General features: G+C 47.5%; 1 protein-coding gene across 2 annotated transcripts in view; it reads left to right on the forward strand.

The window, feature by feature from the left end:
* ASCC1 (activating signal cointegrator 1 complex subunit 1) overlaps nt 1-22114 on the forward strand; it is a 39900-nt gene that overhangs the window by 9942 nt on the left and 7844 nt on the right. For both annotated transcript variants that reach the window (XM_009325790.1, XM_009325789.1), the window contains exons 5-8: nt 3490-3626; nt 5855-5974; nt 9960-10084; nt 11972-12051. In XM_009325790.1, the coding sequence (XP_009324065.1) occupies nt 3490-3626; nt 5855-5974; nt 9960-10084; nt 11972-12051 (462 nt within the window). The remainder of the gene's footprint in view (nt 1-3489; nt 3627-5854; nt 5975-9959; nt 10085-11971; nt 12052-22114) is intronic.

Raw genomic sequence — 22114 nt, forward strand, 5'->3', positions numbered from 1 at the left:
GTAGGTGTCAGAGTGGGGAGGACTGAAACGTCTGTCTGAGGATGCAGGTGGAAAAGGGAAGAGACTTTGCAGTAATATTGCTGTGAAAAATCACAGTCGGGTCTTTCAGAGCTGTGCAAACGCAGCATTTGCAGTCTTAACAGGCTGCAGATGTAGTACAGAAAAGAAATATGATTGCTATAATATATGGCAACCTGTAAATATCAAACATTGCTAATGAGATATTATATCTCGGAGTGGAAGGGACAGAAAATGGGCGGGGTTTTTCAGCCTGCAGCTCTTCAGTCAGTTCTGAGGAAATGCTGTTTTTCTGGCTCGCTCCTTTGTTTGTGGATCAGGGTGGGAGAGGGCATAGAGCTGGCACACAGTATCCTGCTATTAAGAAAAAAAACAAAACCATGAAGCTGTCTGCAAATATTGTAAGCTGTTAAGACAGTAGAGAGGACGCAGCCAGGGAGGAAGAGCTAAGGAGTTTCATCCTTTGCCTTGTCACGTAGAAGGCCTGAAGTGTGTTGTGGCCTATGGTTTCCCTACTACACGGCCTTAGATTTGGAGGAACAATGTGCTTGGGCTTTGCAAAGAGAGGTGAAGACTCCAGATAAAACCCTTTCTGTGTTCCTTCTAAAGGAGGAGAGCAAAGGTAGAAATCTAAGTAGCAGGAGGGAGGAAAAAAATGAATTTTTAAGATTGAGTGGAAATGAGTTGTTGGTTTTTTGACCATGACAGGGCAGTGTCGGGGAGAGGCATAAGCTAAAATGGACAGTCATCACATATGGATGGTGCATAAAGAGGATATTCTTCCTGCCTCTCAGTACATCCTTAGAGAACTGAAGTTTGAACAGTAAATTTTTAGAGAGACTATAGAGTCTGTTTTATGTGTTTGTATCTGCCAGCATGTTCCTGCAAACACGCAGCTTTCAGATTCCCCTGTAGAATATGGGGATTCCCTGCTGCAACACCTCACCTCTCCTAATCTGGTGCTCTGCTTTCATTAGGGCTGGAAGCCACTGCTTGCCACAAGCCACTGTGACTTGTTCTATGAGGAGTGCCCACCTCCCACTGCACGGGGAGGAAACTGGTGAAAAGAGGAGCTTGTTGCCGAGAGGCACTCGGAGAGCATGGCTTAGATCCCGGTGGATCCCTGTGCCCATCTCCGATGCTGAATCTCAAACCTGCTCTTACGGTTGCAGCTTACCTTGGGAGGGTTCCTTAGGTATTTGGAAGATGTCCATAAAGCCCCAGAATCATTGATAGGATCACATCTCTTGGGCTTATTCTCCCTGGATGCGAATGTGATTTTTCCTTAGCAGTCGTTATGAACACATATTTCTAGGCTCTGCATTGCTGTTGTGTGGCCCTGCTGGTCGGGTTGCAGAGGGCTCATACCACTGGACAGGGCAGCTTGCGGGTAGCACATCATAATCTGGGATTAGAATAAGTGGGTTCAAGCTTTTTTGCATCTTGGTGAGCCGCATCCAGCCATGAAGGGCTGGTAAGACGCCCGCAGAAACATTGCGTGTTCCAGGGAGAGCTACCTCTGATGTAGCATCTATTTTATGCGTGGGAGAAGTGGGATCTGCTGGCCTGTGAAAGAGTAGGGGTGTAAGCAGGGGTTTTAGGAGCTGTCTGAAATACTAGGGAGTAAATCAGGAAGATTATCTAGGTCTTGGCCTGCTCACCATGCACTGCTCTTCCCTGCTAATCTCCCCAGCAGCGGTAGCGTGGCTTGTGGAGGTGACATGCCATCACTTTGTCAGCTATCAGCCCACACTCAGGTGTTGGAAAGCTCAGGGGAAAATGCTGCTTTTGAGGCAGGTTGATGTTTACAGTACAAATCGTGCTGGGGCAGAAAATGAGGGTAGGACTTTTGCTTTCTGACCCGTGAACTACTTTCTCATTACTGTACATCATCTGTGCGCACTGTGGGAGTGACATCGGCTGGTTGTCCATGGCAAGGACACATCAAACTTTCTCCCAGTTTCTGTTACCTGAGCTATTGTTTTGTGATGGGCCAAATATCCTCTTGCTACGGATACCACTGGAGAAAAAAGGCTGATGGAGAGAAATCATGTCCTGTCATGCACGTTAACAGCAGTATGAATTAAAGGAAGCCGAAAGGCTTTTACTGCAGAGAGAGGAAGGTGGGGAGGAATGAGATGGAGCCGTCCCTCTTTCCTCTGCTCCTGACATGCCTGACATAGTTAGTCTGTGTTTGTTTCAGGCTGCTGCACGGTGCTGAGGTTTGCAGCCTGCTTTGCCAGTACTAGTGTGGTACAATTTGGGGTTTCAGTCAGCAATAAAGTAATTACCAGCAGTGGAAGGTATGTACATGCTCTCTCTCTCTTCTGGGGACCACCACGCTTTGCCAGCCTGCGGCTGCTGGAGCAAGCCACCGGCCTCTGTGTTGCAGGCTGGCTTGTCTCTAGTCCAGCCCATAAGCACTGCTGTAAAGAAGAGTATGGATGTTGTCATTAGACATGAAAAATGCTGAGTGAGGTGTGGGGCATTAAACTGTGACGGGCTGAGATACTGCAGTGTTTAAACATCTGAAGGGTTTTATTTCAAACTCTGAAGCACAGCTAGAAACTTCAAAGCTGTCATTCTCAGTCGGTGGACTTTTTTTCAGACAGAGAAAGGCTTCAGTGGCCCGGCAAGTGGTGTTGGCTTCTTCTGGAGTTAAAAGTGGAGGTTATTTAGTGCACTGATGGGAAATGGCCACTAAGTGGAAATAATTGTTTTAATATGGGTGTGTTAAGCATCCTCGAGGTATTTTTATAAATATCCTAGAACAAAAGAGCATGTTTTTTAAAACTGAACGTAACCACTGCTCCACCTGGGAACAGTTCTTCCCCAGCAACAACATGTAACTCTTCTTATAAAGGGAATTTAAACTTAATTCATCTTGGCAAACTATAGGGCACATGGGAACAAGAAAAATGTAATTATCAGAGCTGGTATTAGCTGTGCTTGTGTTGTGAGGTGCAACCTGTGTTTAGACAGGATTTAGAGACCATTTAGAGCTCGTCACTACAGCTGGTTCCAGCTTTATTGCACTGGACTTAACTCAAGTTTTAAATCTGTGCTGACTTGTGTTGCTGATGGCAGCTGCTGCTTTGACAGCTATGGAAGTCTCTTGAAACCCCGTACGAGTGAGTGCTGCTGCTCCTGGGTCCAGAGTTAGAGCCTGTCCTAATGAGCTTCCAGGCTGCCGTTCAGCAGCTCCGATGAAAAGGCCTGCAGGGAGCGTGCGTGCAGTGGGGGGGCTGTGCCTCGCCTGCCAGGCTGAACTCGCTTTCTCGCAAAGCCTGTGAAATGTTGTTACTCATTTCAACTTCGAGTCACTACCAACCCAACTAGTGATGCAGGGATAGAAGGTTTGATGCCAGTGGCTTGGTACCTGTTCTCTGTAGTATTTATCCCTCTGATGGAGGGGTGTGTGTGTGTGTATGAGATAAGACAACTATATATGATTGATTGATGGATTTGTAGGATCACGGGGTCAGCAGCAGCCTGTTCCAGAACCCTGCAAAGCTTCACCTGACTCTTGGGACGCTGGTACTTCTGAATGAGCAAGAGACCCAGAAAGCGTGTGACCTCCTACAGCGATGCAAAGAGGACTTTGTGGAGTAAGTGATAAAAAAGGGATGTCATCACCAAGGGCATGAGTGGGGGAAAAGCAGCAAGCTGTCTTTGACAAGGGACAACGAAGAGAAAAGCAGCTCAATAGTCTATCTCAACTCAGAAATTTAGAAAAAGGCTGAAATGTTTCAAATGGGAGCAGTAGAAATCACCAAGCAGTCACAAAGAGTCTAACAGCATCTCACAGCTCAGCTCAAACCCTCAGCATTCCCTGAAAACCTGCTGTAATAATTTCTTTTTCTCACACGCATCCCCGTTATTTTTGTGTGAGCAATTTTTGCTCTGCCTGCTGCAGAGGGAGGGACGAGCTCCATTACCTTCGCGCATTGCCTGCAGTGGGCTCTGGCACGCTGCTTCCCTCCTGCCTCAGAGCAGATGCTGAGGTGTCCTTGACATGCATTTCTTGATGCGGGGAGCTGTGTGCAGGGAAGCCAGCATGAGCCGTGTGAGTAGTCAGTCTGAAACATTCAGTGCTGCTCCAGGACCAGGGCTTTCTTGCTGCCTGTTAACACTGAGCTGCAGATGTTAGGGCTTTAACTGTAAATGTGGTTGAATGACACTGTAATTGGCTTATCTCTGTTCAGCTTAGAAATTGGAGATGGCCTGAGGGATTGGTTTATTTATTTATTTCTGCAAAGCCTTTGCACATAGAACATGGATCTTTGATTTCTATTTATTTATTTATTTATTTATTGCCTCAGTGCATGAAGAATTAGCCACGCTGTGCCAGCTAATATCTGTGGGAATTAATGCGTCGCCAAAATTCATACCTCTGTCTTTAGAATGACGGCTCCAGTTGTGCAGCTGTTGAACTGAAATGCAAGTGCATTTCCAGGGGAAGGCTCTGCCTGCAGTATTTGGAAAGTGCCAGCTTCCTCATAGGTGGATTGAACTGAAGCAGACAAAATTTCTACCCTCCATTTCCTTTAGTGGAGGGGGAATCAACACTTGAATGTAACCTTTAGTTATTTCCCCTGCCATACCCAAATAAATACACTTCGAAAATTAATTTAGGCTCCCTTCCACCCACATAAGCCTTCATTAGCGATCACTTACTTTTCTAAACGCAGGCAGTGCCGTGTGAAGGTAGATGTGCCCTTTTTGACCCTTTTTAGAATACATGGCCTCAAATGCTCTCGGTCTCATGTGCATGACTGTACTTGTGCTGTTTTCCTCCCTGTAAACGTACTGGAAGGGAAAATCATGCTCTCCTTATTCCACCTGGGAAGCTTTGCTGAGAATCTCAAAAGCAGTCTCTAAGGGGCAGGCTGAACAGAAGTGAGCAAGGTTAGAGCAAAGTCAGGCTCACATTGTTAACTGGTGTTCGTTACTTCTGCCTGCCCAGACACTCCCTGTACTTTCCACGAGACCTCGGTGTTAAATGAGACAACGGCACCTACTCACAGGGAGCTTTTGCTGCGGTGCCCTGCCTCACTGTGATGTTCTGATGGTAAAGGCAAGGAGGCGGCGTGTTTGGAAGCAGATACACTTCACAGTGTGTTTGCAGGTGGAGAGCATATTATATCCTGCACACGTTTTCAGTTTTGCCTTCCTGCAAAAGTAGCTGGAGCTGATTTTAAAACAGCTCTATTTACTTCCAGCATTTGTAAGTGGATGTTGAAATGTACTTAAAACTGCATTCTGTGTCGAGTACTTTTCCCAGCGAAAATCAACGAGCTAGGGACTTTGTGTCATGATCGCTCTCTTCACGGGGAAGGCAGGAGCTTCTCTGGAATGAGAACTTGTACCATTTTATTGCTGATGGGTTTTCTGAAATGTAAATGGAGATCTCTGCGTTGAGATGGCCTGTGAAAACTGACAAGTTGACTTAATGTGTGTCTAAAACACTGAACATATAAGTTTAAATGTTTTTACAGTGTTTCTTGAGATGATGAGACAATAGCAGCTGTAGCCTTTTGAGTTTTAGAAATTAGGGAGCCTTTTCTGTGTTTGGGTTTTTTCAGTGCAAACAACCTGAAAGATATAGGGGAAAAAAAAGAATTCCTCAGTGGAGTTCACTGCCCCATATGGTCTGTATAGCATTTAAGTCCCACTTAACCTCAAAGTTATGTTTAACTATAGCAAAGAATGTATTTTATGTTATTCCCTTAGTAAAACGAAATATTCAGTGTGTGCATGAGGAGTTCTATGTGTTGTATTTCAAAAGCAGGTGTGATGTTTTGCTTTTTAACATAAGGGATTTCTTGCATTTTAGCCAAATTGCTGGAGGCAAGCCCCTGACCGTGGAGGTAGCAGGAGTGGAGTACATGAACGATGACCCTGCCATGACGGACGTCCTTTATGCCAAAGTCCACATGAAGGATGGCTCGGATAGGTGAGTTCCCCATGCTCCCTTTTTTTCATTCCTCCTCAATGTGCCGTGGCAGCAGTAGCGGTGTGCCAGAGAAACCCTCTGCTGTCTGAAGCTGGTGGGTACTGCTAGCAGTCCTTGGGCCAGCAGTCAGGAAGATGAAGTCATTCTTGCTTCCTAAACCGGTTAAGGCAGTGATGTGTTTGCTCTTTAAATCAGTCACTGGTGGCACGGCTGAAAGATGTCATTTGTTTCTGTAGCAGTCTGTCAGATTGAATAATGGTGTTGTGGCGCACGCAGTGATAAGATGGCCAAGGAGATACTCCTGAAATGACTTAGAAGGCAGGACAACTTGGCCTCTGCTGTCTAGTTCCCAACCTGCAATCCAGATTAATCTGGACAGCCTGGCATATTCTGCAGCACTTAATTATTCTTAAAACCCAGTTACACCAGAAGGTCCTCAGAAAAGGCTTGGTTACAGAGTTGTTTTTTGTGTCTGTATGCAGCCTGGAACAGGCGCTGGGTGTGAAATGTCTGTCTTCTGAGCTGCTGGTGTGAAATCTCGAAGCCTGGTTGGTGTCAGTGTGTGTGTTTGTGCTCTTTGCCACTGTGGCTGATGGTTTTAGCTCTACAAACAGCGCTGCCCAGGATGTGGCGGTGTCTGGACAACCTTCCTCCATCTCGTTTTTGACAAATATGTCACCAGTGGCAGCACCGTCTTTTCTTTTAGTGCTTTCTGGAAGACTGGGGAAACGTAAGAGCTGTTGTACTCTGTGCTGCCAGTTGTGAGATGGGTGCCAAAGGAGGTAGGGAGGTAGCCAAAAGAGCTTTAGCCTTATCTCCCTGAGCCTTAGCCTTCTCTTTTTCTGGCAGTGCTGCCCTTTGGTGTCTGTTCCTGTTGCTAGAGGACAGCAGGAGCTAGCAGGGGAGCGTGGAGCAGTGCAGCTGGAGGAGGGAGGCTGTGAGCAGGAACTGGCTCAGGGAAGAAAGGACATGTTCTGGCATCTCCTGTCCCCAAGGGCTGAGGAGACAAGGGGGGCCCCCTGCTTAAAACCGCACTTCGGAGGCTGTGTTGAAGAAAAAGATCGGAAGTGGGATAAGGAAATGGGTGGGAAAATGAAAATGTAAGAATTGCTGGGAGGCAATAGGAATTGAAATCTTTTCCTCTTCTCGGCTCTTCCACTTTGAAGTCTGTCCTACCCTGAAAGAGGTGAGATAAAACAAATGGGGCGAGTGGAGAACCACGACAAGCTAGAGGTCAGCCAGGAGACAGAAGAGAAGCACAGGGAGAAACAAGGCAGAAGCACTCAGAAAAACAAGCCAGAGGCAGACACTGGATGACCCAAATGCCCTTCGGTGGGTTTGTTGTAGAAAGCATCCGGTGTCAGCTCTGAGAGCTGAGGTATGGGCCTCTTTTCTCCTGAGTCACCGAGCTCTGGATCACCTCTGAGGTGCAGTGCTTGCGCAGCTCCTTGCATATGAAAATAAGTCTGTGACCTGAGGAGCTGGTAGAGAAATGCTGAAGAGCGTAAGTAGGGCCTAAAGTGAGGCAGTGATGTCTGCCTGCATCTGGAGACAGCTTGAATTGTTGGTACTAGCACTGTGGTCTGCTTCAGATGCCAGCTGTATCCATTTTGCTGAGAACCCACTTAGCCATAATGCTAGCAGAAAATGCTGATGTGCATTAGGGGTGGCAGAGCTGATTTTGGAAGGGGAGAGAAATGAGGTCTTCAAATCCACCTTGCCTTGAAACTGAAAACAACCCCCACCTGCCCCCCCGACAAAGGGCTGATGTCTCTTCTGTCCTGCACAGAGATGTATTAGCTGAGGTTTTGACCAAACCCAGATCTTGTGCTTTTGCATGGCACCTGGAGGCTGCCAGACTTCTCTTCCACAACACCTTTTTTGCTTTTTGCATAGCAGCATGATCAGAGAGGGCCACGCAATTTTTAAGTTTTTATCCTTGACCTAGAACGGTCCTGCCCTCACCTGCAAATTAATTCATCTGGCACTTCTCCCCTAATATAGTTCCTTAACTGTTAGCAAGCATCCAGAAAACATTTAGCTTTGCAGAGGGGAAAGAAGATACTTTTGTGTTGATGGAGAGCAGTGGAAGCTTCTTTTGCTTCCTTTGAGATTCCAGCAGACGCAGTGTTGGACAAACGGTGATTATAAAGAGGGAACAAATGGTGATTCCTCCAGAAGACTCTGCTTCCTTTTCTGGTCTGCTAGACAGATCATTGTTGAGCAGCTCCTTGCACCTCTTGCCTGCTAAAACCTGCTGTGCTTTGCTCAGGGAAATGGGGAAAGCAGATAGAAAGCAGAGTTTCTCAGCCACAAGGCCAATACTAGGGGAGAGCGGCAGCCGTGTGGTTCACTGTGCTGGATCGGACTGCTGCAGCCCACGTTTAAGAGAGGTGTGTGCCTTCCTGTCTCACGCAAGACGTCTTGCTAGCGCTGTGTAGTTCCTGGCATGGCTGAGGGGTGGAGTTCCTTCCTGATCTTTGGATGATCTTGATCAGCTTAAGCTATAAAGCAGGAGATTTGATTTACCCTGACTTAGCTTGCATAACTGCAGACAGAATTAGGGGTTGGCAAACCCTTCTGCACATATAATGGTTCAGACTGAGAGAGGGATCATGCTCTGATGCCTCCCACATGGCAAATAATTTCCATTATAATTCATTCTAATTTGTTTTATTTTCTTGATTAACTTTGTAACGTAATAAAGCACCATTTTCACTTGAGCTATTCTCTGTTAATTTGTTTTAGTATTGTCTGTAATGATATTCATTTAATCTTTGTCATTGCTAATTTTAAAAATCACTGATGTAAAGCCAGAAAGTGGTAGAAAACCATGACAATTGGTAGTTTGAGAGTCTTGAAATCATCACATGGGGGCTGGCAGCCCGTGAGGGGCAGTACGAAACTGACGGTGGGGTAGGAGGTGGCAACCAGAACATGGCAGCTCTGGGCTCAGGGGACCAGCCTCAGAGAGGCCACACGCTGCCTCTCCCCCTGCAGCTGAGATGCCAAAGTGGTGTGGGACCTGGTGGAGCAGAGAGCTGTCTAATTCCTTGGATGTGGTGAGAGAAGCCCAAATTCTTCTGCAGAGAGTATGAAACAAGAAAACATCTTGCCTTGTTTTCGGGGATGGGAATCTATTGTTCTAGCACATCCTTGCTGCTTTTGGGAAGGCTCAGGCACTGCAGAAATTTTGTGGGGGTCAGCAGCAGCCTGGAAGTTCCTTCAGCTCTTTAGACATAGGATACGTGAGCGCACTGCTCTGATCACCTGCCTGCTCCTGCTGCCTATCCTAGGACAGGTCTGCCCACAGATCCCAGCAGCCATGGCTGCTTTCATCCCCGACCGAGGCCAGACAAGAAGGTGGCAATAAGTCCTTTGATTCTGCTTGCTCAGTAGCTCCAAAGCTGGAGCATTCACCAGGACGTGCTGTCTGGGTTTGTGCCCTCTGCCACCACGTTCTGGACTATCCCAGAAATTAAGCCCAGTGACTGGGTTGCTTATTTGGGACAGAGAGGGTCCGAGATGCGGCCCAGTGCACTGTACAGGTCGCAGTCCCTGAGCAGAGCAGGTCCTCCAGGTGTCAAGGTGCCTAAGCCCCCCTGGGGGTCTGCAGATTTTAGCATTTGTAAGGAGAGTCTTATTGTGTTTCCTGGCAGTAGAAAGATGCATCCTTGAAGCCCTAATAACATCTGTCACTGCGAACAAGCTCTCTGCTATGCTAAATCTGCCCTTCTTCGTGGAATATTTGCAGCAGAAGTGATCACCGAGGAGGCTTTGCAAAAGAGCCAGAACTTTGTGCGTTAGAGCTGAATCCTGATGGTTCTGTTCGCTTTCCATGAGAGACTAGCTCCCTTTCCCCATGTGCGTGCAGAGACTTCATTTCACACATGCTGCCCTCCCTGGCTGAATGGCAAAAAGCTGACGACGCAGGGGTTTCTCCTTGGTTTACACTGCTCTGTTCTTTCTGTTTTTGCCTTCCCAGATTGCAGGTGATCGCTGATCAACTGGTGGAAAGGTTTGTGGCCTCTGGCCTGATGCTTAAAGAATGGGATAGGGTGAAACTGCATGCTACAGTCATGAACACTCTCTTCAGGAAAGATCCAAGTGGTGCGTATCCCTTATCCTTACTGATAAATGCATTTAAAGTATTACCTCTGAATGGGAAATGCTTTTGTTGGCTTTTATGTTTCTTTTTTTAAAATTTTGTGATTTTTCCTAATCTCAAAAATACCTACAAGGTTGTGGGGGGATGTCACTAAATAAATCCCAGAAGAAAATGAAAAAGCAATCAGCAGAGCTGGAGAAAGCAGGCATGCTTTGAGCACTTTCTGGATCTTTTCTAAATTCTTCGTCATAGCTTCAGAAACACTATTGCCCAGTAGCACTCATAAGATCTGGGCCAGAGAGGAATGCGTTCAAGTACCATGTGAGGTCTTGGGCTCTCTGTGTCCCAACATTAAATTGAAATTCAGTAACAACTCGATGTGCTGTGCTGACCTTTAAACAAGATGAAAACGTGATCCTTTTTGGTCAAGTTAAAGATTGCCTGTTGGTTTAGGAACGCGATTCCAGTGTCATTCTCGTTAAATCAGATTCAGATGGCTACGAAGCTGAATATGAGCTGTTATTGAGTGTATAGTGTCTGCTGTCTCTGCCAAAAGATTGTCTGCTCTAGCAGTCTGTAGCATTGTTCTTATCGCATTACTTTATAAAGCAGCCTCAGATGCATTGCGTTTAGGGAGGGGCAGTATATTACAGCTTTGTTCTCCATGTGCAAACATGCATGTGCTCTGGCATTGGTGTGTAGTTTGCAAGCCTTAACAGCATTGCACTGAAGCTTTTCGTAGCTTTCTCTGGCATAGTGGCCTCTGTGCAATGCCGATAGGTTATGTCGAGTATTCTCCAGTTACCGCCTCTGTGAGTCTCTGTATGGACAGCGATAACAGCAGATGGTTTGTGTTACAGTTTTCTGTGCACCCAGCGGCAGACTTTGGGGACAACTGCTACTAAGGTCAGATAAGCACACTCAGGTGGTAGAAACCCTGAAAAGATGGGGCTTAGCTCTCTCAAATTGAGCCCTGAGAATTGGTGAAAACGTAAGCCCAAAGTGCTGATGTGGCTTTCTGTTAGGGGAGGCACACGGGCAGCTGCGTCTGGCATTATGAATCTATATTCTGAACAGCCCCATGAGGCGTGTGAGGCGTTCAGACACAATGGTGAAAGCGTTACACAGATAGCCATAGAAGTCGCTTTATATTCAATACAGGATTTGAATAGCGTGCTAGGTGTGAGTGGGACTTCGTAGTTAATGCTGGAGATGAAAAAGAAACATTGAAAATATTAACTGAGTGAGGCAGAGGTCCTGTGGAAAGAACAGATCATGTACTTAGGGATTATATAAAAATCCAGACGTGCTCTGGGGAAATGGATCTAAGACGTAGGCATTTGGCAGTTACTATAGGCCTAGGTTGCTATTCTTAATGTCTGTGTGCATGGCTGCGTGCCCACCCCACGGAAGCATACACACCACACGTATGTGCTTCCCGGGGCAGGCAGCAGAGGTTTGTATAGGTGCTGTCCGGATCGTGCCTGGCATTGTGCTCACATGCTCAGTCTGGTACTTGGTGCTGTTCCAGGCGATGCAAGCACTCGCAGTGCTGACTCTCACCCTGGCAGGATGTGGGATTAAAATCAGCCAGAGAGAAGCAGATGTGTTGCACTGAACCATCAGCCCCACAGAATCGCCCTAGCAGTAGCTATGACTTAGGGTCTTCCCTCCAGGTAATGTAGGTGATCCCAATAAAGGCACCAATTCCTGTGTATTCAGCCTTGTTCTCTTTAAAACCAAAGTGGAAGTGTTTTTGCACTAAGAACTGGGCAAAGATGGTTTATTAGCTGGCAGCTGACTGGGGAGGGAGAGAGTGGGGGGTGAAGTACAGCACACACAGTTCTCCCATCTGAAGCTCATTCTGGTGGTGGCTTTTCTCTTTACAGCTGAAGAGCGAAACAATACAATGACTGGTAAATCATCTTTCAAGGAACGGGAGTCGTTCAATGGCCGAAATATCCTCAAGGTCAGTATGAAACAGTTAGGGAAATCGAGCCAGCTGTGGATATTGCATAGCCAAAAAAGATTGAAACACCTTTTCAAGACTGCTTTTGTCTTAGGCTTATGGGATCTCCTGGGGGGGGGGGGGGGATCTGTTTAGAAAATAAACAATCCAGATCACTCGTAATTGGGAGCATTACAGTATTTAACAGAAGCGTTCTTAAAGCTGGTGAGGCTCAGATCAGGAGTATGTAGCACGAATGCTAAGTGGGTGTTCGTGTTGTTGTTTACTTTGCTTGTGTTTTACCCTGGAGACTCAGGCTCATGTCGATTCTTAGCCCACCAGAAAGGAGTACTTCGTTGCTCTTGTTCTGCTCACTCATATATATTTATGAAACTAAAACCTACTGCCATTTCACTTATTCTTTTCTTCTTTTTTTTTAATCCCTGCTATTGATTTGCATGGTTTTGCTCCAGAAAAATAGCAGATAGCGGAAGGGAGTCCCACCAGCCAGGATCTGAGGACTTTGGCAGTGATCAGAGGGTAGGAAGCAAGATCCCCTAGACCGCGGAGGTGGGTAAGGCTCGAAGGGGAGCATCCTGCAGCTTCCCAGGCTTTGCCTGCCAGGGTTGAGACTGCAGGCAGCAGAGGCAGCCTCTGCTGCTCATCCAGATGGCAGTGCCAGACTGATGCTGTGGTGCTTGGCCCCTGCAAGTGTCCAGAGAGAAAAGGCAAGCACAGAGAAGTAGAAATGGAAAACAAAACTGGGTTGTAAGCAAATTTGCAGTGCTCATTGTGTAAGGGGATTTGTTGCAGGCAGCTATGGTAAGAGGGAGATGGGACAATGCATGAATACATTTGGGAACTGATAGAAGATATTCTGGCAACAGGCATGAGAGAGGATGCAGGCTGGATGGGAGCTGGACAGCCCAGAAGGACTTTAGGGCACCAGAGGAGGGAAAGGGTGCGTTTTATTTGTGTTTACAGTTTTGCCATATAATGTATTAGGCACTGGATGCATGGGGATCTGAAGGCAGGGAGTGGAACTGGTTGATCTCCTCTGCACAGAGGACAAACAAAGGGACAAAATTAGGTTAAGCTCTCATTGTCCTCAAATGGTCTGTGCAAGCGCGGTGTCATGACTCAGCATCGCCACATGTTGAGTGTTTGGTGTGAGACTGCAGTATTGCAAACTGAAGCAGGAAAGGGACGCAGTCCCTTTCTTAATGTGATCTGTGAGTTTTGGTTAGCTCCGGGTGTCAGAGCTAGGCTCCAGAAAGGGAAGGTGGTGTATGTCAGGAGCCCTGAGTGCCTGCAGGGACTCAGCTTTCAAGGCGTATGCCCATGTGTCACTTTCCCCTTGGCTTCTTTCTCTTGCATCTGTTAAACTTGTCCTCAGACTTTAGAGAGACGTAAAATCAAACCATCAGTCTTCCTTAATGCTCCTCATCCAAAAACGTTTACGATTTGGAAGGCATTAATGATGCTCCCTCTACTGGTCACATCATTTGTGGACCGCACTGCGGGGTCTGAGGATCTGTGGGTCTGGTGATGTGCGGCGCTAAGAAATGCAACTGCCCTGCCTCAGATGGCTACTTCTTATTCTTACTGCTCTCTGAAATATGAGCCGATGCATTTTTAAAGCTCCTAATTGATTTTGTACTGATGTAGCCAAAAGAGCCGCTGGCTGTTTGGACTGTTGATAATTACTTCAAAGCATGTCTTGCCGCAAGAAACGTCATCCTTCTCCCCCACCTCCACTACATTTCCTAACCTGCTCTCTTCGTATTTCCCTTTGGTCTCCCACGTGCCTGCAGCAGAACGCCCATTGGCATTAATTAATTACATGAGTCATAAATAGCTCCAGGCTTCTTACCAGAGGAGCCCAGCCTCAGCCAGCCACTGATGCATTCTAGCATGACCTTGCAAGGATGCACCGGTTCGCTCCCAGCCCCCTTTTACATACATTATTTATCTTCTGTTCAGGGAGGCTGCCCTCTTGCAAAGTGGCTTCATTAACTTTTGCACTAGGATCTAAACGATGGGCTGTTAATGAATATGGCTGCAGTTAGGTAGGCTGGCTTGCAGGTGCGATCCCCTTGTGCCGATGTGCCGTGCATGTTTCCAGGTGGTGGGACTCTGCGATAGCGGTGTTGGGTGGCAGTGTTCCCACTTGGAAAGCTGACAAAGCACGGCTACTGGTAGGAGGGCATCAAGTCGGAAAACTTGGGTTTCATTGCTCTCATTCCCGTTGTGCAGCTACAACTGGCGCTGTCAGGCCAAAGGCTTTGCCTAGCGGAGGGCAGGACCTGAGCTGTCAGAGCACAGAGCACGATGGGGATACCTTGGTTCTGCTGTTCCAGTCTGAGGCTCCCCCGTGGTCAGAGCTGGTGTGTGTGTGTGCAGATGCGCTGGCAGCACATGTTTGCTGATAGCGTGCCTGCGTTACCCCAGGCTCCAGCTGGTATTTTGCTTTCAGCAGAACTAATCAGAATTTTATTTAATAATCCTTTGTTCTACCCGTTCCGCAGAGTTAAACATACACTCCTATTTGTGCTAATAAATGGTTGTGCAGGCCGGTACCTTCCCACACTGCTCAGAAAATAGATCCTGTAGGATGAGTTGCGTTTGGGAGTTTAAATTACTTCTGTCTTGAAGAATCTCCATGAAAATAGGCTCCCTGGCCTAGCTGGTGCTGAAAGCCCAAGGGAGTGTACGCCCCAACAGCTGAGTGATTTGCGTCTCCCACAAAAGTGCTAGATGCTTTAGCTTTGTGCTTGTCTAGTCTAGTCCCAAGAAGCTGGGGATGCTTTATGAACTGCTTCATATGGAGCAATATGTATTTATTCTAGGGTGGCTAGTGGCTAGCTGACTGAGTCCTTTGAACATCCGAGTCACGTACTGAACTCTTGCTCCGGTTGGGAACAAAGTGGATCGTCTCTTGGAGAGTGGAGGGAGGGGGCAGCAATTCTCAGCTGAAAGACAGCGGCAGCTCCTTCCCCGTGAGAGATGGGGCAGGCTGGGCGGGCAGCCGGGCCTCTGGGAGATGCTGATTTGGCAGCCCCTCTGCCTTGCCTCCCCCTGTGTCCTCCCAGGCGGTGGCTGTGTGCCCTGCGTCGCAGCTGGCCAAGCGGCACAGCCCTGGCACAGAGGTGGCTGGGGCAGCTGCCTGCATCTCCGGAGATGAGGCTTGGCTGCCTCCAGGCTTTTATTTATTTTGCTTAGTGAAAAAACTAAGGCTAAATAAAAATGCAAAGAAATGCGAAGGTACCGCCTGGCCAAAATTTTCTAAAATAATTTTTAAAGGAAAGGAGGGCTTCCAGTAGGAAGAAACCCACCTGGACTCTCGCTCGGTTAAAATTGAATGATTTTTGACTTGAGGTCTGAGGAGTAAAAGAGTGGCCTTTGCCACATTCAAGCAAGAGGAAAGCAAATTTTGAGTACAGAAAAAGATGAACCCCGCCGCTTAGCACAAATCTGTGCATTAACAGCTTACAAGATTAAATATTGAGGGAGCAGCTACTGAGGTACAACAGCAGAAAGCTGCACATCTTATGTCTTAGGGCATTAGGGGCAGACTTTAAGCTGGGATGCAAGACTGGGAATGGGGATCAGTTGAGGCAGTGACACATACTGCCGTGCCCTGGTCCAGCAGTGGGAGCAGAGCAGCCGGGCTGCAGGGCTGCTCTGGGAGGGCTTCTAGGTCGGACAAGGCGTAATTCGATGAGGCTTGTTCTCTTTTGGGGTGTGCATACAGGGTATTAAATTATGGGTATGTATCTGCTTTCAGTTGGAGCAGGGGGAAAGTGCATTTACTGACTGATGTACCGGGGCTAGTGGAGAACCAATCATAGCAAACAAATCTGGTAGTGTTCTCTCTTATCATTTTTATCTCGCTGGGTGAGAATAGTGCAGTGGCTGTGGTGTGCGGTAGTTCAGTTTAAGACATTTGATGCAGTGCTGTATAGAGGGATACAATGAAAAAGAAAAATCTTGTCCTGGATAAACGCCCTAACCCCTCAAAATACCCCAAACCCACCAAGCGCTAAACAAATTAATATCTACCCTTGTGTAGCGCTACCGTTATCAATTCCGCTTGCAGATGAGGAGTGCTTCTCATGTTCTGCAGCCATCGGTACCCAGGCCTTTTCTGTGTAACTCTTGTTAGTGAATTTAAGGAGACAGAGTCTTTTCTTGGTGTATTTTTAAGCTGAGGTGAAATCAAAGGGACAAAGAACCTGCGTTAGGTGAGATCAAGACTGCCCAGTGTTCGAAAAGGGTAAGAACATCTTGTTACACTCAGTGAGGTGATACAGTTATATATCCGAAGTAGGACTGGCAGCTGGAACAAGTACCTAACAGGAGGTGGCTGCTTGGAAAGTTTAGAGTTAAAAATACCAAACAAAAATCCACTGGGGTGAGAACAGACTGAATAAGAGATTGTGGTGCAACATCACTGTATCAGAAATAAGCCAGTGCTTTCCTCGCCTCGGTTTTACAGAAGAATCAAAAGCAGAAATGAAAGGCTGTAATGCCACTTTGCAGAGGAGAGGATTTTTGCTTTCAGTTCTGATCCTGTCATTATCGAGGGATACTGAAATGATTGAGGGGGCTCAGCAGTGCGCAATTAGAGCAACAGTGGGATGGGGGGATGTGACAGTTGAGCAGACAAGACTGGAGATCAACATTTGTATGATCTGGGGAAAAAAGGAGATTAAATTGGGGTTGCCATGAAAATGCTTTCCTATGAATTATATTCTTCAGGAAAAAACAGGCTTATTCACATTATTTGCATTCTGTGAAATGGGAATCTGAAGTAGCATTTGAAAAACCAGACTAGACAATATAGGGAAAATATCTTTGTTGGAGTGTTTGGGCCTTGGAGCAGAGCGACAGGGCGGCGTTGGAGGCGTTGAGAGAAGGCTGAGACACTGCACTGAGGAGAATGCAGTGCAGGAAGTGCAGAAGGTTTGTGCTGACTTGCCCGCGTGTGACAGAGATCCATTTGGTGACCTTACCGTAAAGGGGAGAAGCCTCTTTTTTTTTTCAGAGGTGCTCAGCACCTCTCTGACTTAATTTTAGCAGGAACCACGAGTGCTGCAAGAGGGAGGATTTGCTGAGAGGGTTATAAAGTTTCTGAATCCCCTTGCCCCTTCCGGGCAGGGCTGCCTGCGGTGTGCCATAGCAGATCAAAGCAGTGTGCTGCTCCGTGCCCCCCAGCACCGCCGCAGTCCCCTCCAGCCCAGCAGCTCAGCCGTTTTGGAGGTGCTGTGCATGCCTCTGCCTTTGGAGGTCGTGCTGTGGGTGCCTCTGCCTCCCACCCAGTGGGCATCCTGCCTACTCATTTCCCCGAGACTGCTGTTCTGCCACCAGCCAGCCGAGACAGCATCACCTCTTTGATCTTAAGAGGACAATTTTTCCTGGTGGAGCTGGCAGGGGTTGAATTACAGCAGCACCTTAATAGAAGACAGGGACCCAGCACATGAAGTGCAAAAAAAAAAGGAAGAACACATTGATTAGCAAAAGTAGGCAGATCATCCCAAAGGTGCTGTGACCCTTCTGCCGGATAATTTCCCGGGTCTGTCTGAATTAATTTACTGGCTCTATAGCTGGGCTCCTCCTCTTAGTGGTTTGGTGAGTGTAATGAGTAGGTTACTCGCTCCTCGTCCTAGTATTCCCGAATGCGTCTCAAGCCTCCTGGCATTTCTGCAGCAAAGCCAAAGCCCAGCTCTTAAAAACTGTTGCTGCCTTTGCTATAATAGGCAGTGCTAGGAACCATGGGGATGAGGCTTCTTTGGAGAAATGCAGTGCTTGATTATTAATTTCCTTAAATAAGTTGTACTGTAAATCCCTCACGTTTGAGACATAGCAGGGTCTGGGAAGTTAGCAGAGCCTTTAATGTGCTGGAGGTTTTTTTTATTCTTGTCTGAAAGATGTGCAAAAATCTGGTAACCTCCAAATGTCCCACTTGTATTTGTTTCTTAGTTTGCAGAATGCCTTTCACCATAGCAACTAGGGTCTGATTTCCTCCAGCGCATGAATTTTCATGGATTTGTGGCGAGGGGGAGAATGGACCAAAAACCCTGAGCTAAAGCAAAGGTTTTGCAGTATGGCAGTGGCAGGAGTATCTCTCGATTTGGCTTGTGAAGGAGGGGGGGCCCTGGCGGGAGAGGATCTCAGCTGAACAAAGGCCTGCATCTGGCCCCAAATAGTTTTATTTGCAAGAAATCAGTCCTGACAGATTAATTTAGACTGTTGCTGAATGTCACCCTCCCCACTGCTGCATCACCCTCTGGCAGCTGAGGTGGCTTTGCTCCAGTTTTATGAAGAGCTGAGGTTTCGCATGGCAGCAGTCAGAGGAGAAGGATCGGCTGCTTCCATGTTCGCAGAGCTCATCTGGAAACCTCATACCCTTCCCACCCGTGGAGGTCAGGAGGGTGTTATGGACGGTATGAAGCATGCTCCTCTTAGGTCTACAGATGAAACCCAGCTGGGGAGAGGCAGGAAAATTGCACGTGTTAGTAGGAGGGAACAGAGCTCCAAATGATCTTGAGAAATCGGGCAGAAACAAATGGGCTGCTGCGAACAAGGGCAGGTCCAGGAGGGAGCGGTGGCATCAGTGCAGGATGGAGAACTGCCTCGATACCAGCCCCACGGGCCGGGGTTTGGGTTATGGGGGACTGCTCCAGAGCACAAGCCAGCTGAGTGGGTCTGTGGAAATAAAAGAAAGAGGCAAATGTCTGTAAAGTAAACCTCTGACTACGCTTAGCACTCAGCCCCCAGCTGAAGTACTTGTCCAGTTTTGGGCACCATGGATGGGTGCAAAGAGCCCAGAAGGCAACAATAAGATAATCGGGAGGGCTAGAAAATGTCTGCGAGCTGAGACTGAAAGACTTAGAGTTGGTTTGAGGCTAATAAAGGTAAGGAGGAGGACAACACGTAGGAAAAACTCTTTAAGCATGTGAAAGCTTTTGTCAGTAGTGGATACTCTGTCCTCCGTGCTCTGATGGTAGGGTGAGAAATAATGGGCTTAAATTGCAGCAAGAGGTTCAAAGTAGGTGTTAGGAAGACCTTTGTAATAGGAAGGATAATGAAGCACTGCCCTAGAGGAGCAGGAGAAGTGAGGGTCTCGGTTCTTTGGAGGGAACAGAGATGTTAATCCAGGATCTGCCAGCAATGAGCTAGCTGTTCCTGCCTAGGGGAAGGAGAGGACGGTGGAGCCGATGACCTCTTTTGGTTCTTCAGACTGTTGCTTTATGATTACTGAGTGAAATATATGCAAAACATCCATGAGGTGGCATTTGTGAACATACCAATAGCTTCTTGGCATTTATGTGGCATTTACTTTGGCTCAGTAAAATAAAAATATAAAAAAGAATCCTCCCATCGTGTACACCTGGGATCTTTCTCCCCAAACTCCATACGTGCTTCTTGCTCTTATATTGGTGGTACTTTTCCAGATAGAGATGGTTATATTGTTATTGCTTTCCGAGGGACGGCACCGATGATTTAATCGGAAGGGCTTTTCCTGTGTCATGAGGAGATACCCCTGACTTGCATCCCGTGTTGGGCTTGTGCTAACCCAAGATGCTCGCTTGTTTGTAGTTTCAGGTCTTGGTGGTTCATGGCAAAGCTTGCGGATATAAATGACTCGAGTAATAGCAAGCTGAAAGCAAACGATAAAGGAATTAGTGCTTTGCTTATGATATAGATCAGCTGCACTCCCAAAAGATAGGCCGCTGGGACTTCTATGGCCAGATTTTCTCCTTCCGGAAGCCTGCATACTTTATTCTTCCTAAGGTAAATGAGGTGAAAGGGCCTCTGCTGCCACCTTTTAAAACCTGCCCGAGGTTGGAAGAAAACGAGAGGGGAAGGGCTGTTCTTCGTGTTATCTGGGTGGAAGGACTCAATGCTATATTGGTGATGGAGAGACACTCCAGAGCCAGCTGCACACTTGCAGAACAAAACAAATGATCCGCATATGCCTGCCAAGCTTTGTGGCTGATCCTTGGAGGCCTTGGCGCAGGCAGCATGCTCGTGGTGACAGCCCAGATGACGACTACCTTCCCTCTCTGCCCTTCCTAGCCCTCGCTTCCCACCCTTGCCTTGCGACTCTGCACGATGTCTTAATCCTGTAACACCTGTGCAGTAATGGAAGGTGTTGGATGCCCGGCCAGTGGTCCTTTAAAAGCCAAGAAAAGGAAGCAGTTGCTAATTTGGAGAGGAGGTGGGGAACGCCAGGAAGAGCTGCCTCTCTGGATGAGTGCCTGTTTACCTGTTTTTCCTACACTTCTTGTGCATTATTGCTGGCAAGCTTCCAAACACAATTAAACCTCTGACAGATAATCATTGGCGGAGTGGTGTCCAGACTGAATAATACAGGAATCAGATATTTCTTTTTCAGCACCAAACTGTTTCAGAAAACATATTTTGACAGTTGAAAATAGAAGAAAAAAAATCTATTATTTGAACAAACTCCCCAGATCTTGACACATTGCCTGGTTGTGTCTCATCTCCAGGGAGCCACCAGGGGATTGGGTTTGGGGTTTGTGTGTCGTAGTTTGGGGGAGTTTAGCTCGCAAACGGAAAGGGTTTCGGTGCATTTCTCAGGATGAGGAAGAAGGAGCTCTGCCAGCACGTACTGCAGCCTGGGAGCTGGGGCAGCTTCTGCCCTTTTGTGCTGTGGAGGTAACAGCCTTCTGTAGACCATTGGGGTGGTCAACAGGGAGATGTTGGTAGCATAAATCTGCAAAGCCGAAACAGGGCACAGGCAGGCTGGCCCTTGAGGTCCCTCTTTTACCAACAGCTTTCCATTGCTGAGCTGTGTTCACGAGTCAGCCTGCCGAGGAGCGACAGAGGTGCTGCTCAGACCTGAGAGGCCCTGACAGGTCTGTGTGGGAGGTCGCAGGAGTGAGGCACGTTAAGCAGATAGGTGGGATCCCAAAAGCGGATTGGAGGCTGTGGTTCATGCAGCAAAGGAGGTTAATCAGAAGAGCTCTGATGGATAGAGTTTGCTGGAGTTCAGTGGACTCTTCTTAGAGTCCATCAGTGTTTCTGAGTGTTACTTTCACATTTCTAAATCTTTTTTTTTTTTTAATTTTTAATCCATCCATGTTTTTTGCCATCAGTAACTTTTCCTCTATCAATCCTTTTTGCTTAATGCTGCTATCAGCTCTGTAACGCAGCAGTTTGCTGAAGAGTTGGCGCCTTCCCTGCTGTAGCTGGCATGGGTACCACAGTTGTGCTTTAGCCAGATGATTTGGAAGAGCGATTGTTCTCTGCTCTTCCGCAGGGTTTTCCGTCCCAAGTTGTGGACGCGTTTTACAAGCATTAATTCAAATGTATCATCCCTTATGAGATGGAAAAATAGCCTGATGTTTATTTGGGCAAGTCGCAGCCCATGGTCTGATCCTGTCTGGGTCCCTCCCCTCCCTTGAAGTGTAAGATAGTGCAAGAAGAGTTTGGGGTGATGGGGTCGTGCTCTGCTGCGAGTACTGTCGGGAATATCCAAGGGAGGGTGCAGAGAGTCTGAAAAGAAACAGGTTTCATTGCTCCGCATTGAGGCACCTCTTCAGAAACACCACTTAATTTTTCTCCATGCTTGTCAGTGGGTGCCTAGGATTTTTTTTGCTTCTTCCCTTCCCCGAAGGGGATAACAGCACCGTAGCATGCTGATTTCCCATGGAAAGCAACCTCCCGTCCCTCCCGGCTTTCCGAGTTTGTTCCTTCATTCACTGCTGCTCCCGATCAGGACACGCTGGGGGTAGCGGCTGCCGCTGGGTGAGCTGGTGACTGTTGTCACTGCGTGCAGAGCAGATGAAGCTGTAAAACCTGCGGCTCCTCTGAAGCTTGAGTTTAATCTCCTGGTTTGAGCTGTCTCCGTGCTGCTGTCTGCTGCTGGACCCTGATTCTCGGCGCAATCTTATAGGGCCACAGCACTGGGTTGCCTGTCAAAAGCGATCCTCCTGCACGTGTTCTCCCATGGAGGCAGAGATGAGGGATCTTTTGGTGGATAAACATCTTCAACCCAGGCAAAACAAAGGAGAAGGGATTGCTGGCGTCCCATCCTCAGCATGAACTGTGCAGC

Source organism: Pygoscelis adeliae, unplaced genomic scaffold (assembly GCF_000699105.1).
Source record: "Pygoscelis adeliae isolate BGI_AS28 unplaced genomic scaffold, ASM69910v1 Scaffold4, whole genome shotgun sequence".
NCBI lineage: Eukaryota > Metazoa > Chordata > Aves > Sphenisciformes > Spheniscidae > Pygoscelis > Pygoscelis adeliae.